Source organism: Podarcis muralis, chromosome 9, assembly GCF_964188315.1.
Source record: "Podarcis muralis chromosome 9, rPodMur119.hap1.1, whole genome shotgun sequence".
NCBI lineage: Eukaryota > Metazoa > Chordata > Lepidosauria > Squamata > Lacertidae > Podarcis > Podarcis muralis.
Window position 1 is genome coordinate 37,857,209 of NC_135663.1, and position 17,939 is coordinate 37,875,147.

The 17,939-nt window shown below is 40.6% G+C and overlaps 1 protein-coding gene across 2 annotated transcripts in view; it reads right to left on the bottom strand.

Moving 5' to 3' along the window:
• TTC29 (tetratricopeptide repeat domain 29) overlaps nucleotides 1-17,939 on the bottom strand; it is a 106,233-nt gene that overhangs the window by 58,280 nt on the left and 30,014 nt on the right. For both annotated transcript variants that reach the window (XM_028744892.2, XM_077934609.1), the window contains exons 7-8: nucleotides 4,797-5,009; nucleotides 619-704 (exon numbers count right to left, since the gene is read on the bottom strand). In XM_028744892.2, coding sequence (XP_028600725.1) covers nucleotides 619-704; nucleotides 4,797-5,009 — 299 coding nt within the window. The remainder of the gene's footprint in view (nucleotides 1-618; nucleotides 705-4,796; nucleotides 5,010-17,939) is intronic.

Below are 17,939 nucleotides of genomic sequence, written 5' to 3' on the forward strand. Positions count from 1 at the left end.
TCTCTTCGTCTTGCGTTTTTTCGTCTTGCGAAGCACGGCTATTAGCGGCTTAGCGGCTTAGTGGCTATTAACGGCTTAGCGGCTTAGCGGCTATTAACGGCTTAGCGGCTTTAAGAAAAAGGAAACAAACTCGCAAGAACTCGCAAGACGTTTCATCTTGTGAAGCAAGCCCATAGGGAAATTCGTCTTGCGGAACGACTCAAAAAACGGAAAACCCTTTTGTCTAGCGAGTTTTTCGTCTTGTGAGGCATTCGTCTTGCGGGGCACCACTGTATAAGGTATATCTGAAAATTCAGGGTTTCACTTAATGAGTCTTTTGCAGTACTATTATTTTGAAACAACAGAGAAAAAAATACAATTGAGAATTACTTCAATCATTCTTAGGAACCAGTTCCAGTGCTTGTATTTAATTATCTTAGGTTGTCTGTATACAAAACGAGCTGTCTGAAAACTAAGAATTGACATAGAATTAAGTTACCGAGCTAACAGTTTTATCTCTTCTCAGAATTCAATCCATTAAGAGAATATATACAACCAAACCCACCACAGATATGATAGCTTAAATAGTAAGTTCAATAATGTATATTAGGTAATGAACCAACTCTTTAAAAAACTTACTTCTATTGCTGTCTTTTCTTCTCCAACTGTATGATATGCTAGACCCAAACAGTAGGCAGCTTCTCCTTCCATCTTTTTGTTCCCCGCTAAACAAGAGGTATCAAGGCAATAATTATCATTAAGATTTATCATCAGAAAGCTTAAAAACTAATGCTATGCCTGGTACTTGATATGCATTTCTAAATATCATGTTTTTACATTAAATACTTTATTATTACTTACCATATCTCCTCAACCTGTAGATCAGTTGTGAACACCAGTTGTGGTGGGATGGTGGTGCTCACTTGACCTCCTGAGAAGCTGCTGCTTACCAGGAGAGGGGGAAGGAAGAGGCAGAAGGGAGGATGGCATGGTGCTCCTGCCAGTGTGTTCACGCTGCATGGACCTCCCCACTGCCTCCTTCTTCTGGGAAGCAGTAGCAGCAACTCAGCTGCTGGGAGGTTACAGGAATGCTACTGTCCCACCACACTACATTTTCTGTAGATGTAAGTTATCAGCAAGCAATACCATAACAAAGCAGCCTTTTCCTGTTTCAGTCAATGGTGAGCAGTAACCAGGTAGGTTAAGTGAGAACTGCAGTGTCAGAAGCATACAGTGTATGCTCCAGCAGAAGCTGGGAGCGAGCTGCTTTATCAGTCTCTGTGTATCCAGAAGGGAGGGTTCCTGCATATGCAAGTAGGAGAACTAATGGAAGGGATTCTAGCGGCTCAGGGCATCTCAGGTTTTTAGAGCCAGCCCTGATTCCAGACACAGAAGTGGTAGTTCAATTAAGGATAAAGTTTTTGGGTTGTATCCAATTAGGTTCTTCTCAGAGTAAACCCACTGAAATTAATGGGCCTAAGTTAATAATGGTCATTAATTTTAATGGGTTTAGAACTAGAATTGGATACTCTCTGCTGATTCCGTGCATATTATGACAAAGGTAGCCATTTAAACATGCCTGTGAAATTTACAATTACTAGTTAACTGTTGAGCCCCTGCACAAAACATAGCCCCTAATATTTACACACTTCTGAAATGAATATGTTTAAATAACACACAACTACATAACTATACAACTAAGAAGGGGAGGATTTGCGGCCTAAGGAATGTTTCTGCAGAAGGAAGAAATATCAGCATTCAGACCAATGATCTCCAGAATAAATCTTTTTGTTAAAAGCATGCTGAAGAACAATCTTTAGACAAAGGTTGACAAAAAAGGGAAGCACTGTTTTCTTTAAAATAATCTGCAATCATAAACAGACTGAGTGCAAAGTTCTTCCCATGTCAAGGAGACAACCGAAGTTTGAATACCAAGTACATGGTGAGGTGTGAAAGTCAGAGCAGTACCCTGATTAGTCAAGATCTTCTTGATAGTAGGTATTTATCCATAATCTGGGGCAATGTGTGCAGTATGGAGCCCACTCTACTTCTCTCAGAATCTTTTCAGCTGAGATGGTACAATTGCTGATCACCAAAGGGTTTCCACAACTTATACTATCTCCAGTATTTGGCTGCAGACTAGAGGCAGGCTGAGCAGACCCTGCTTCAGTAGAAGGTAGACCAACCAAGTGGGAAAGATCTATGTAAATGGCCACACCTTTGAGAGTTGCGAGTCAAGGACCCACCACCCGCTTAGGGATAAATAAGACACAAGGACACATGTATTTTGGTTAATGGACTAAATAAGGCCACAACTTTATTGGTTACAGCATGTGAGTGGTATTGGCTTAGGCAATGGATCAAACAATCTATATATGACTCCACCCCGTTCAGAGGGGAGTCATCCGAAGGTTAACAACAAGTGGGAGGAGCTTGTTGATGCAAATACAACTGGAAGCTTTCCCTGATGTCACAGAGCCATGTCGTGCCATGGTCCTAGCCACCAGCAGGGCATCGGACAGGATCCACGACTGCTGGATTCCTTTAACGGAATACCTAAAAAGGGGAGGGGTAGGTGATGGCCACAACCTGCCCTCCAACACACAACACATATTCCAATGCCTAACCGCCAATACCTGAAAAGTTGTGACGATTTGCTACGAGGTAAGCGAAAAACCAAGAGGCTGGTGCCAACTGGTGGCAGAATGAGGGGATGGTGCTGCCACGGCTGCTTGAAAATGGCTAAACTCCACCCCCAAGCCAGCCCTATTGGCTGACGGGCGCAGCGCAGCAGCCGGGTAATGACGCAGGGGGCCAAATACGCCCCCCTGCCGACACGGGAACCGACTCCCGCTCGCAACTCCTCTCCTCTGGAAGGAGGAGAGGCTTTGCTCTACTTCAGCATAAGCAAGAGTGAGCACCACGGCAAAGCAGTCCCCATGCGGCTGAGTTTGTGCATGAAGGAAGTTAAGACTACATAGGATCTACCTAAATCAACTTATCTCTTGAGGAAGTACTCTAATAATTTTGATATTCTGTGAGTAAGTTAAAGTGTATGCATGCATGTATGTGAGATACAGAAACACAATTCTTCTAATGGGCAAATCTTGGTGTGACAAGATACATCCTTTTGCCCAGACTTTGTTTGCTATTTAAATTGGTTTTAATTATGGGCTTACTGCTAAGCATTGTCTGGCTTTATTTGTTTATTTAGCTGTGTGCAACCTATACTGGGACTGCTTGCTGAAGGGCAAGCTATAAATGCATGTAATAAATAAATACACTTGGTACTAAAACAAACAAACAAACAAACAGAAGTGCTCTAAACCAGTGTTTCCCAACCGGTGTTCCGCGGCACACTAGTGTGCCGCGAGACATTGCCTGGTGTGCCGCGGGAAAAATTAAAAAATTCGAAAGATATCCAGGCGAGTTTTAATTTTAATTTTCCTTCTCCCACTTAATGCCCCACGCTCGCCCGAGCAGCTTGCAGTCCTCGGTAACCACGGCGACCCGAGGGAGGGGAGGGAACAGGGAAGTCGAGGGCGGCGGCGAGCCGCGATGACGTCAGTGGGCCACGCCGCCTCGCCCTGGCACGGTGTGAGAGCCCCGGCTAGTGGCGCGAGCTTCGGAATAAGTGGGATCCGCGTGCACGAGACCGAGATCGCGGGTAAGGAGCTCAGCCCTGGGCAGGAGGAAGCGGGGCCGCGCGTGCGGGCCACATCCCCACAGAGAGCGAGCCTCCCCCGGCCCACCACTCCGGGCAGGTCCACTCGCATGAGGGGGCGGCGATGGCGACGGCCGGCAGCTTGCCTGCAATGCCATCCCTCGAGCAGGCGAGGAGCCCGGAGGCTACCAGATGCGAGTCCTCTTTCCCACCCTGCTCGGGAGTCCAGAGCACTTGGTCACATTCAGGATCTAGAGTGGGGAAGTGGGGCTTGTGTCTGGGCTGGACACATTGGGCTGCCTGTGCCGCTCGACCTGCGGGGAGAAATCAGGGTGGGAGTCACGACCGTGAGGCAGGGCTGCCAAGTGTGGCAGAAGAGGACACGGCCGTCGCACCTGTCCTTAGGTAGGAGCTTCTTCCGTGTCGACCTGCTGCCCTAAAGTCTTGGCTTTTTTCTTGGCTTTTTGGCGGTTGGCACAGAAGGAAGGCAAGGGGGAGGGGAAAAAATTGAAACTTACACTTTCGTGCGTCCCTCCCGGCGTGACGCTGCGCGCTGACGTCACGGGGCTGTAATGGTGGTGTGCCTCGAGATTTTTTTCATGAAACAAGTGTGCCTTTGCCCAAAAAAGGTTGGGAAACACTGCTCTAAACTTTCCAAGTTTCCTAAAACCCTTACCACAGGCAGCACAAAACCCTTTCCCCAATAATCAAGCTTTTATCTTAGTCACTAAGAAAGTCACTTTTCACTAAGGTGAAAAAGCTTATCAGCTCTGATACAAATGATGTAATATTCATAATTAGCTGACAGTCCAATAAGCAATGCCAGCCAAGTAACAGTGAATAATCAGTGAACAACCGCAACCAGCAGTGCTGCCAGTGACCTTACTTCCGATTATGGACTCATTGTTTTACAAAAGTACTCTCAGGAGACTGCATTTTTGGTGTTAAAAGCTTTCAAGAAATAAATGGATTCCTACTTGTCAGCAAGTAGGTAGTTCTGTTTTACAACAAGATTTAGAAATATATTGATAGCATTTGTCTTGAATTTCATAGAAAATAATCACCAAACACTTGATGTTTTTTACTTTACTCCTGGGAAAGAACAGGCCTGCACATTAAAGAGAGAAATGCAGGAGTGTTATTTTCTACCCACCTTCTTTTGCCATTTCAAGTGCTTTTATTAGAGTTCTGATGGCCTGTTGGTGTTCTTTATTTCCTAGCATTTTGTCTGCTAGTAATGTGTAAATTCTCCAGAGATGCTCACAGGCTAGTGAAGTGAGAGTCTTGCCTGTATCATCTTTCCATATCCGTCCCACTGTCAGTTGATAGAATGCTTCATAATGTTCTGCGGCTTTCAGGAACTGACCTGAAGAATGTAAGCCAGTCATAATGAGAAGGCATCTACGTAGTTTACAAAATATTCTTGAAGAACTCTCATCATTAGCTACTCCCAATAGGATATTACTTACTGATTAAAGGCACAATATTTGAGAATAACATTATGATAAAGGGACAATATTTTGATATGCCAATTCAAAGACAAAAATTTGGGGTGTGTCCACAGCAATATTGGAAGAACAGACATGCAGCTCTCCATTTACGCATGTCCAAAATCCGTGCGACCATGTATATGTGCATTGCGCCAAACCTGGAAGTGACCGGAAACATCATAAAGATTCATTGAAGCATCACTAAAAGGGAAGAACGGGAGCAGAGTGGGCTGGGGCATTTGCAGGCTTTTTCAATGGGTTTCAATTATAAACAATTTCACCGACATTCGTGGTGCCTCAGAATGTAGCCCCCCACAGAATGCAGCTACTTGTAATATAGAGCACTACATATTTCTTTGTACAGAGATATCCTGGCAGTAATAGTTAGGACCAGTATACAATATAAAGTAATTGCATGTTTATTTTGTTTGTTATTAGTTTCAGTCTGCAAAGCAAATAAAAATGATTTCTTGACAAATACAGCCTTCAGAAGATTGTCTATACAGGTACACCTTGAACTGTGTGTTCCTTTTAATTTGGACTTCACTGGAAATAAAAGCCGACAGTAGATCATTAATCACCAGTACTTACTAATGAATTTAAATACTTTTTAAGCTATTGTTCTTGAAAAGACTATTGCGCCAACCCAGCTGCTTAGTGGGCTTTTGTGCGCATGATTCTCCAGGATGCAAGGCTCTGACATCTTGTCAGAATCTTTAAGGCTATCCACACACATCTGCCCCTGAACTGAACTTAGCTTGATGAAACACACATGTATCTAGGGGTAAACTCATTCCAACATGCATAGGCACTCACTAGCTGGATTGAAACATATGACTCAAACTGCTATCTATAGTTTCATTATAGAATTGCAGCTAACAACAGGGAAATATTTTTTAAAAGAAGTATTTATATTCTGTTATCGAGCATATAATTTCTGGTGTTTGTTCCACTGCCTTTGATCTTGCTTGTAAAATATAGTCTTTTTGAGACTAACACTGTCCATGTCCATGCTTTGTAAAGTCAGCTGTAAATCTTGGAGAGAAACAGATGATTTCCACAAATGATATTGTCCCCAGAAATATGCTTTTAGACATACTCTTCAAAAATATGCCCTCAGAAGTTCAATGGAAAACGGAAGAATTCTCCAAGTGATTACTTTGGACAACTATGTCCACATCATAGAGATCCCAAGCAAGCAGCCACTAATAAAAGAAGTTGGAAAATATCATTTCCCACCCCAAGGCTAGTGTTGGTTGGGAGATGTGAGGAGTAACAATATGAATTTATCACATATCAATAGAAGAAAATGTGTTCCAGTGACTCAGATCAATGAACCATTTCAATCAAGAAACTTGATCTGAGTCCTGGGAGAGACGCATAGGCAAAAGTGAGTTCTCAGATGTTGAATATACATTTTTATGGAGATCACCCCATCACTGAGGTCTCTTCCATATATAGGTGGAAGGTCTGGGCCTTTCTAGACAATTCCTCAAAGCAAACTCTGGCATTCTGATTCATGCATATTTAGCTTGTCAATCTACCCACTGGAGTTTTGAGAGAAAGACTGGAAATTGAAATAAAAATTAAAAGACTATGAGGGGGAAAATGCTACTAAATGCCACACAAGAGTCACATATATAAAGCATCTGTGTCTACTCTTTTTCCGCTAAGGGCCTACTGTGAGAAATATAGTTGCAGAAAGCTTTCCATTATATAGTGACTTTTTGACTGCAACTGGAGAAACCAGGTATATCAATAATTCTATTCTCTCTCAAACTGATTTTTAGTTTAGATGGTTAAAGGAACACATTTAGAAACTTAATCCTGATAGTCAGAACTGTGATGAGCTAATAGAGAACAAATCACAAATAATTAAACTATAGGGCCTTTCTAGCAGGATTCTGCTACACTAGTTGATAACAGGATCAAATATAGATGAAAACATCAATGTATTCAAAACTACAAAATATAGGATTAGGATAAGAAAGTCAGTTGTGGACAAAATCCAATATATCAGTTATGCCAACTGAGAGGCTATAAAATATGGTGGAAGCCATATGCTGGCACAATTCTCATGATATTCTGTCCATCAACGCAGCCATTCCACTGCTGAAGATGTATTGGTAAAGGTGTGGACCCCTTCAAGCTATACTGTAGCTATACTCCTGAAGGCACAACTTTGCACCTGCCCTGAACCTGGCACAGGAAATTTCCCTTCGATTGACTTCAATGGGGTGGGAGGGAGAATTAAAAAAATAGCTGTCTCTGTATCAATGTTCACTCTGCCCACTTCACCAAGACCAAGCATAGGATGTGATGTAACTCAGCACGAAATCAACATTTTCTACCACCTGCATATAAACCTCACAAGGAGACCATAACTCAGGTGATTGGGCACATAGTGTGAACCACTGCTTAGAGTTCATAAAGTGGGACTGAGAGGAAACTATGGAGAAAAGGCACTTTTCACACCAGAGGAGCACTTTCACAAAACAGCTTGCTCTCACAGCACACATGGCCCATGGGAACTTGAGCATGCTGTTAACACTAGGGCCCTAACAGGTAGTGTGCCTTGGCCTCTGGACGTGAACACCTAACACCAAAATCCACTCCAACAAGTGAGAGTGCCAGGACAGTGCACCTCACCCAGGTAAGCAAGGGAATGGGGAACAGATCCCATATTGCATAGATGCTGTGATGGTCATATGTGACTGATCTTAGGAAACCAGCTGCAGATAATCCCATAATTAACCATAGGTATGGTAGGGGTTTATATCATTGTTATTTTGTAAGAAAACGGGTGTTTTCAAAGTTGCACAGTCACTTGCGGAGGAAATATGAGCAAAGGAAAAGGGAAAAAAGAAAAGAAAACATGATATGTTCATTCATCAGGAATTAAGATTAGTCCCAAATATACTCACCTCAAACCAGTGAAGAGTTAAGCATGCTTGAGAACTTTTGATTTCATTGCTCTCCCCTCCCCGTTTAAAGAAAATCTGTAGAAAGTATTCTAAACACCTTGAAGAGAAATGCAGCTCCATTTAAAAGGAGCTCTCTAACTTACCTGAGCAATATCACCCTAAATTGCATGAACATAGGTAAAGGTAAAGGACCCCAGGATGGTTAAGTCCAGTCAAAGGTGACTATGGGGTGCAGTGCTCATCTCGCCGGCATTTGTCCACAGGCAGCTTTCTGGGCCAGCATGACTAAACCGCTTCTGGCACAACGGAACACTGTGATGGAAACCAGGGCGCATGGAAACGCTGTTTACCCTCCCGCTGCAGTGGTACCTCTTTATCTATTGACACTGGTATGCTTTTGAACTGCTAGGTTGGCAGGAACTGGGACAGAGCAATGGGAGCTCACGCCATTGCACAGATTTGAACCACCAACCTTCTGATCAGCACAAACATATCATACGCTTGAAAACACAGCACTTTTACATACCATTACACGAATCACTAACAGAAATTAAAGAATTGCTAAAAATGCTTATAATTTAAGAGGCCCCCAGGATACAGCATCAAATCAATCGGTTAATCTTTGTTTTTTAATAGCTGAAATGACACTGTATAACTGCAAGCTTCTTTCAATAGGGGGTCCCCATTCTAAACTATTATACTAATGGAAAGACAATACTCATATATTAAAATGAATTAAATATAGTAAATAATTCATTTTTCATAGAAACTAGAAATGTGAATGCAAAAGATTTGTGGCTTTAAAAAAAAGTTTACATTTTGAATAATAATCTGGTATCCGGGCTACATTTAAACTGCAATGTATCCTTCCTGATTTTCGGAGGGTGGCAGGTATAGCTCCCCCCCCCCCGAACTATATGATGTAAATGGAAATGCATATTCACATAGATCTCTATGGTTTCTGAATACTATTCTCCTTTACACTTATTCTTCTATATAACTGCAAAAGTGTAAATTTTTATTAGGAAAGAATTATCTTAGGCAAATATGAATGAAAAAGGATATATATGATCTTTATCATTCTGCACTATTTTTGAGCAGAAAGATTGACTAGATATTAACACAAATGGGTTTAAATGTGAAGCTGCCATAAAAGCAGGCACATAAATGTAATTCTCCCAGACGCTATTTTGATGCACATTTTTGATTCCATGAATATTTTATGAAATGGCCCAAACTAAAGCCATATAACATTCCTGCATTACTGATGCCTGCGCCCGTAAGCTACAAACATTAGAGGCATGATTGAATGCATTAAAATGAACTCATTCAGCAGCACATTGATTACTTGAAGGCAGGGGAAGAAAAAGAAGAGTTACCCCACTTAAGAAAACAGTACACAAATTTGAAGTTTACAATACAGAAAAATAAAGACGGATGGTTGGAAGAATGTGATATTTAATAAGTAAATAAATGCAAATCTCTCTTAGGTCTGTATGTAACAAACTGACATTAATTAGGTCCACAGATTGCTTCAAGTATTATTCAGGTAATTCAAAACGTCGCAATCCGCAAGATGCATCGACTGACCTGTTCTAGCTCCATGTTTCAGCAATATCGAGAGAAACTAATTATTTCCTTTTCTGCTAGACTTTACATTTTGCAATGAAAATAACCCACTTGAAAACAATGGTGTAAAAATAATCTGACATGTCTATGTGGCACATTTGTTCAGCAGCATTATGATAGAAAGCACATTTAATTTTATATTGTCCACATTGTACTGGAAACTTTAAAAGAAGCTAAAATTGAGAGAGAGCCAATAACATTTTATTACAATTTTAATCTATATTTGGGGGAATAAGCTACTATATGGTATGTAGCAGCTCTAAAATCTGTATTTGGTGGAATAAGCTGTTATACAGTACAGTACTGATGACACACCTCTTTACGGTGGCTTTTGACACCTGAGGTGTATATTTTTAGAACCCACCTTATTTCTTGTGATTGTAAGTTACTTTAAACAGTTTTTAACATTGTGTTTTAATCTGTTGTAAAGCACCCAGGGACATTAGTGTGAAGAGCAGATAATAAATTATAATAATTATAATAATAATACACAATTCTAAAATCTGTTAGCGGTGAGAGTTACTAGAAGCTTTGTGTTTAAGCACTCACCTGGCAGCCATAGGCAAGGAGGAATTGCATGCTGGCGTCCGCCAAAGTGGTTTTTTAATGAATTCGGAACACAATGAACATAGAAATGAAGGCTAAATATTATATTAAATAGCTAAAAAGAAAGCTACAAAGCATTACAATTATGCTTACATCCTTGAGGTTGCCAGCAACCCTATCAGCTATGGACATGACTCCTGAAACTGGAGCTCAGCCACTACACCACACTTTCTGCTTTCTCTGGCATATGCTGATTATTATAAATCTTTAAAAACCTAGCAGAGGTGGTCTAGAGGCTTATGTACTGTTAGGGTGTTTGGGAGACCGCCAACATAGATAACTTCTAAGACTAGCATATAGTGTCAGGTCCAGGTGCTAGCATGGGATCAGCAGAAACCTATCATAGAGATTAAAATTCCCACAAGGTTCCATCTCAACATATAACTTAGCTGTGAGAAACTTAACATTTTATAAAAGAAACAGAATTAACCCCTTAAAGCCCCCTGGCCCCCAGGTTTTGCAGGCATGAAAGCAGCATTGCCATATTACCATAGAAATCTCCTCAAAATCACAATAATATTCCATGATGTGACAGCACAGAAAGCAGGTTGGGTATTCTATCCTTCCTCTCTGCTCAGCTTCCTCCTCCAGCCCAAGCACAGAGATACAGTAGGTTTGCTGGGGGAAATACAGATTCGCCTATACTGTTAAGTTGTGGCTGAACATCTCAGACGACACAGCGATTCTTCAAACAGCTCTTGTTTATTCACAGGCCAGAACAGAACTCAACTGAAGGGTTCAGCCAGCCTGCTTATATAGAGCTCCACTACAACGCAACAGTAACAACTTTCTGTAACTATCCAATCACTGAGTGTCACTTTCAATTCCTTATCTGCATATGTGGACCTGAGTGAAAACTATCTACAGTATCCCCCTGCTGGCCCAGGGTGAGAACTTCAGTACATAACATATACCATCCCCTGCAGGCTAGTAACTTAAGTGAGCTTATTTACAAGTAGGAACCAACAGTGAACAATATTATTCTGATTCAAATCTAATGCAAGGGCTTGAACTCAGTTTAAATGCTTGAGAGATTTACATTCTATTTGGCCTCTTGAATTAATTTAGTACAGTCAGTGGCACCAAACGGCCCTATGTACCTGTTTTTAAAAGTGGATGGGATTTTAGAAAGCACAAAGTAAGTATATCGCCCAGTTCTTCCTATGGTTAATAGTAAGCAATTCCTATTAGCAAATGCATTGGCTTTCATTTTGCCAACACTATTAATAGCTTCATATCAGACTAACAGCCCAAATCACGAGCAAAAATAATCAGAAACTCAATAAAGTCAAGTGTATACTGCCTAAGCTCATGAAATACAAGCATACTACAAGATTTGCAAGAGAGACTATTAATTAATATGTTGCCAGACAAGAAATTATAATCAGGAATTTTGCCACTTGATAAGGGAGATATACTTGCCTGACATCTACTCCAATGCCATTTAGACATGACGAGGCAACGCCATTTATTTTCCCAGGCCTTTTAATTCAATTTGATCTGTTTTATCTTGGCCAGTTTTGTTTTTTTGTTATACTTATTTGAGTTTACTGCATATACTATATTTTAATGAGTTTACTGCATATACTATATTTTATTGGCCTGGCTTGCACATCATGCTAAGCCAGACCACAACTTAGAGGAAACACATGAGCATGCAGGTTTGGCTGTGCTGAACAAACCACAAGCTGTAAATCACTGGACAAAACTTAGTTACAGCTCATTATTATTGTGGAGAAAACTAAACAATGAACCTGGATTTGGACAACATGCCAAGACAATGTGGTACAGCAGCAAAAAGATGGGGCAGGGGCAAAGCAGCTGCTCTTCTCCAGGATCTTGCACATTTGCACTAAGTCATGGTTTGGCTCAGTGTCACATGCAAAACAGGATAATACATGTTTTTGATTTGTTTTATTGTGTTTTTAATTTTTTGTATGTTGCTCTGCAAATTTTACTGAACTGTGGGTTATATTTCCTTAAAATAAATAAGTGCATTTTATGTCACTGGTTGGGTGGACAAAAGACCAGTTTATTCTGGATTTTATTCTGATCCTGATCTGATTTTAGGATGTATTTTAATGGATTATCTGATTTTATGTTAATGTGTTATACATTTGATGTTAGCTTCTCTGAGCCCGGTTTTGGCTGGGGAGGGCGGGGTATAAATTATTATTATTATTAATTATTATTATTATTATTATTACTTTGAATTACACAGGCAAGCAAGGTAAAGCAGAGCAAGCAAGGGGCAAGTACGTATATGTACTATACCAACCCAGCCTTTTCTGACTGCAATGCTGCTTAGACTGGAGAACTGGCTAGAGAATTTGATGCTTTATAGGGTCAGGTGAAATCCTATTGGCCCCTTATGTCACTTGACAGTTGTAGGTCAGCAAGTAATACTCAGCTGCCTTGGTGACACTCAAACACTTCAGATATCAGGGCAGTAGCTCCCTCTTCTGGTGATCTGCCATACATTCAAGAGAGTAAGACATCTGGGGTCTCACTGCCAGAGTATCTGTTTGAGATACCATTTGACTACTTCATTGCCGATACGCTATCAGATCCAGCCATTGTAAAACGTAAGAATTTAGCTATACATCCCAGCCATCAATAAGTAATATTAAATCCATTTTAATGAACCAGGGGGGACTTTAAGGCTTAATTCTATTAAAACCAGTGTGACTGCAAACGTTTGGCTGGATTGTTTCCAAGATTACACTTGAATAATGTATAAATAGATATAAAAAAAAGGATCCTAGCTACACATTAATTCACCGCACAATAATTCTAGAGACAATCATTTATTCCCTAGGCAATAATTCCATAGCTCCAATGGAAAGGGCATCTCTAAAACCAAGGTCTCCTCTGCAAAGAACTAACAGTAACTTTGCCTCTCCAAAAGTTTGTTCTGTTTAACAAGAACATTAGGATCCAATGCAGCATTCCAATGCCTTGCGAAGCTTTGAAGCAAAAAAAAAAGAAAAAAAGAAAAAAAGAAAAAAAGAAAAAAAGAAGAAAAAAAACTTTTGGGGGTGAAAGCAGCTTTGAATGAAGCTTCATCTCAGTACTACTCATTAAACAATAAATAATTAAAATACCACAGAAACAGACAGGTAAAATACAAGCAGCGGTGTCAGTAACAGACTTAAAAGAGAAATGTAGAAAAATGAATTTTAAAAAAGCAATGAAATAATTCATTTGAAGTTTTAATAAATTTCAATTGCAGCCTTGTTTAAAGATATATTAGACTTTAGGGATGGGACCTAATTATGATCCAAATGGGCACCTAAATTTTTAAAACAGTGTTTCCTTTTCAGAAGCTGTTCCTTCAGACCCACAGACTGCTTTTAAAATTCCCTTGACTTCAGAAAAAGGTGTGGGGGCATATTGCACAAGAGCAATTCATGGGGAAGCAGCCCATGGTGCCCACATGAAATCCACCCCCCCTCCGGTTTCCTTTTGAATTCAGTGGACTTGAATTCAGTGGACTTTATGCTTTGGACGTTCTGCGGAGCAAACTTCAGCCCAAGAAACTCGGCAAAAGTAAAGAGAAAAGAGCGTGCTGTGTCTATATTTTTTCAACCACAAGACCTTGAACTTTAGTGCTTAAGACCAAACATACATTTATGATGAATGATAGAAGATTTATTTTCATTTCTAACATTATGTATGCATTGATATGTATATAGCAGACACGAAAGCTAACATAACGATACCCTAATAATCAGCTCAATCACGATCATTTGATATTGGTACAGTGGTACCTTGGGTTACAGACGCTTCAGGTTACAGACGCTTCAGGTTACAGACTCCACTAACCCAGAAATAGTACCTCGGGTTAAGAACTTTGCTTCAGGATGAGAACAGAAATAGTGCAGCGGTGGCGGTGTGGTGGCGGCGGGAGGCCCCATTAGCTAAAGTGGTACCTCAGGTTAAGAACAGTTTCAGGTTAAGAACGCACCTCCAGAACGAATTAAGTTCTTAACCCAAGGTATTGTATTATACCTATGACAATGAGGAGTCTCCATGATGGAATATTCAGGAAGGAATAGGCTTTGTTACAATGCAGGACAGCTAGACAGCAGGCCCATTTGGAGTTTTATTATCTTTTCCTATCTGCAGTGCTGTTACTGATTTCACTTCAGCTTATTTTGCCTCACTTCAGGGAAAAGCTGGGGGCGTGGGAGCAACAACAGATCGCTGGAAGGAAGAAGTGACCCATAAGAGGGGTGTGGGGGAAGAGGCTCAAGAAGATGGCTCTTGAGGAGGAGGCCGAGGCCACCTGTGCTTCCAGCGAAAAGAAAAACACATTGTTGCCATGAATGCCTGCAACTTGGACTCCAAACTTTCAGAAAGGCAAGAAGTGGCTATGCTTATTCCAGAAGCCGTAGAGATGAGTGGAGAAGCTCCCCATCAACACACATACACACGAGCTGCCTATTCCTTCCCTTCTGTCTTCCTTTCCACTGACGGCAGGGCAACTGCTGTCACCATGCAAGGAATAGAGGAATATGAGAGTGTATAATGGTGTGGTAAAAAAACAAACAGCTTCCTTTTTCATTTTACCTTGCCCTGTTTCGTTAAGAGAAACGACAAGGGAATGCCTCCCAAAATTAGTTGGCTCATCAAAGCAAATCCCTGTCAACCAATTTTACTTGTCCTCGGACAATTCGTGATTTGTATTGATTTCATGTAGTGTTTTATTTCATGATTTTATTCCCTTTATTGTATACCGTCATGAGAGTCTTGCACTGAAGAGTGGCCTATACATTTAGTACATAAACAGTCTTTGCCTTCCCCTGTCTAGGCTGTCCCTGTTGATCATAGATTTCCACTTTTCATTTCCTTGCTAAAAAGCAGAGGCACACCAAGCAAAGATTTCCACATACACACAACACAGAATTTTACTTCCTTAGAAGCAGGAAGGGGGGGGGGATATAAGCCTTGAAGAAAAGGGGGACAACTTGTACCATGTATAAGTGGATGGCCAGTGAGAAAACGAGGCTGAAGGAAATGCTCATGTATGAGGTAAGTGCAGAAGAATCTCTGGAACAGCAGCATCAATGGAGCTGCTGAACACAAGGCAAACTTTTGAGATTGTGGGCTAGGGAGCCCAAAGTGGTGATCAGAGGATGATAGAGTTCATGTATCAATTAGAACTAATTAGAAATGTAAACCACTATTATCAGCAGTATTCTTCTTATTATTATTTTTGTGTGTATAATGGCTACTTGTTAAACACAATAAATTGAACTGAACTGATTAGCTAAACCTTTGACTGCATGTCAACTGTCTAAGATATTAAACTTAAAATGATTGAAGGTATAATGAAAAAGCTTCATCATTAAAACTGCTACAGTTTCCCTATATTTCTAGGATTTTTGACAGTAAGTTAAAAATTATGAAAACAAAAATAATTACAAAATACTACAGTTACAAAATACTACTAAAAATGTGTGTTAGCCAGAATGCTGAAAAGGCATTCATACAGGGCTAATTCAGCTGTACTTGCTTGCATCTAAATTATTTGTTTAAGAAATGTTTACACAAAGTCTTATAAAAAGGGAGATTTGTTCTTGTTTTTCCCCTCCCTAATATTAAAACATAAATATATAGTTGTAACAAAAAGCCAAACAGTACTACAGTATAAGTAAATGCAGCATGACAAATCCTTTCAATTTGTTCCAATTTCCACTATAGTTCAGCTGCTTGCATTTATGCATTTTTACCATAGTTAACAACAATATGACTTTCATTGTTCATCAGCATACATATCATTTTGTCACATAGGCCTATTTGTAGATTTCATCATCCTATTCATTTAAATTGAAGATACAAATAATCAATGTGGAATCAATTCAAGCTAATAACTGTCAGTTCAATACCTATAGCAATATATTATTTCAGTGTAATAAGATTAGAATCTTTGTACGGGAAGCAAAACCCTGTGCTTGCATAGAGATGAACTGAATTATCCAATAAGTATTTCCATCAGTCTGCTCTTCAGACTTGTCATTCTGGATTTATGGGTGCTTCCCTCTGGTCATGGAATGGCAGGGAATTGTACCAGTCTCCAAAGACATTCCACATTAACATACTGCAGAAACTCTCACATTGACCTCTCAAGTCAAACTTCATAGGCTAATGAAAATGGTTTTAATTTTTAATGCAACTAGAACTATGAAACTATTGCTGACCTGGTTCGCACATAACATGAAGCTAAACCGTGGCTTAGCTCGGATGTGTGAGCACATGGACTGCCAGAGAAGAAATCGTGCCTGCTTTGCTCTTCCTCTGGTCCAGCTACTGCTGTGACACTGTGAGCTAAACTGTGATTTGGCCTAGGGCAGGCTTCCTCAACCTCGTCCTCCAGATGTTTTGAGACTACATTTCCCATCATCCCTGACCACTGGTCCTGCTAGCTAGGGATCATGGGAGTTGTAGGCCAAAAACATCTGGAGGGCCGAGGTTGAGGAAGCCTGGTCTAGGGTATTATCTGAACCCGGGCTCGTGGTTTGACTCACAACAGACAAACCCCAAGCTGTAGCCAAGGTTTGTTCTATTGCTAACTATTCATGCTTTGCCTGCAGTGAAACAAATCAGGAGCCCAGGTTTTGGTGATGCACCAAGTCAACCCATTTCTTTGCTCATAGCAATGCAGCAGGATGCCTCAGAAGGAGCAAAACAGCTGCAGTCTTCCCTCTGGGAGCTCACATGTTCATGCTGGGCCATGGTTCAGCTCAGAGCTACGCATGAATTGGGTCACTGCATTTTGGTGGAAGACTGGTAACAACTTTCCAAAGTGAAAATGTAATTCTAAAATAGGCTTCAATGAGGGGTTGCCACCCGAATGTACCTAACAGCAAAATCCTATGCCTATTTGTAAGTTCCACTGAGTTCAGTGGGACTTCCTACCACATAAGCGTATACAGAATCAAAAGATTTAAAACACTGTCAGAATATAAATTTGGAAGTGCATTACACTGGCACACAATACTTTTCTACAAATATTACAGTAATTTCTTGGCTGCCAATAGGTACACTTTGCTGTCAATAGGTGAATTAATTGAAGGCTATTCCAAGCAAGACAGAGTAGCATGACTGATATGAGAATACAAAGTCTGGATGGAATTGCAGTCCTCTTTAAGACTCTGGTTTGTAATTTTGACTCAGGCTCGAACCTTATGTTTAGGTGTCAGTTGAGACTAGGTTGAAGGGCTAGCTATGCTCATTAGAGATGCCAAATTTGGCCATGGTGATCCATGTCTTCGCTACACATCCGGACCAGACTAATGCAATGTACTGTTAATATGAGGATACCTCTGAAATGTGTCCAAAAACTATAGCTGGTGCAGAATAAGGCTTTTCATTAAGATCACACACACACTTGTTAAAATAGCTACCATTGACTTCTGGTTTGTTTCTGGGCTCAATCTAAAGACATCCTAAATGGCTTAGTAAGAGATAATTACAAGACTGCTTGTATCCGTATAAATCTGCCCAATCATTATTTTTTCTGAATAGGCTACTATTGCATTTTTTAGTTGAGGTTAACAGGAATGAGAAAGGTAGCCTTTCCTGTGGCCATCCTAGACTGTGAAATTCTCTCCCTAGAGATGCTTGCCTCACCCCTCATTTCTG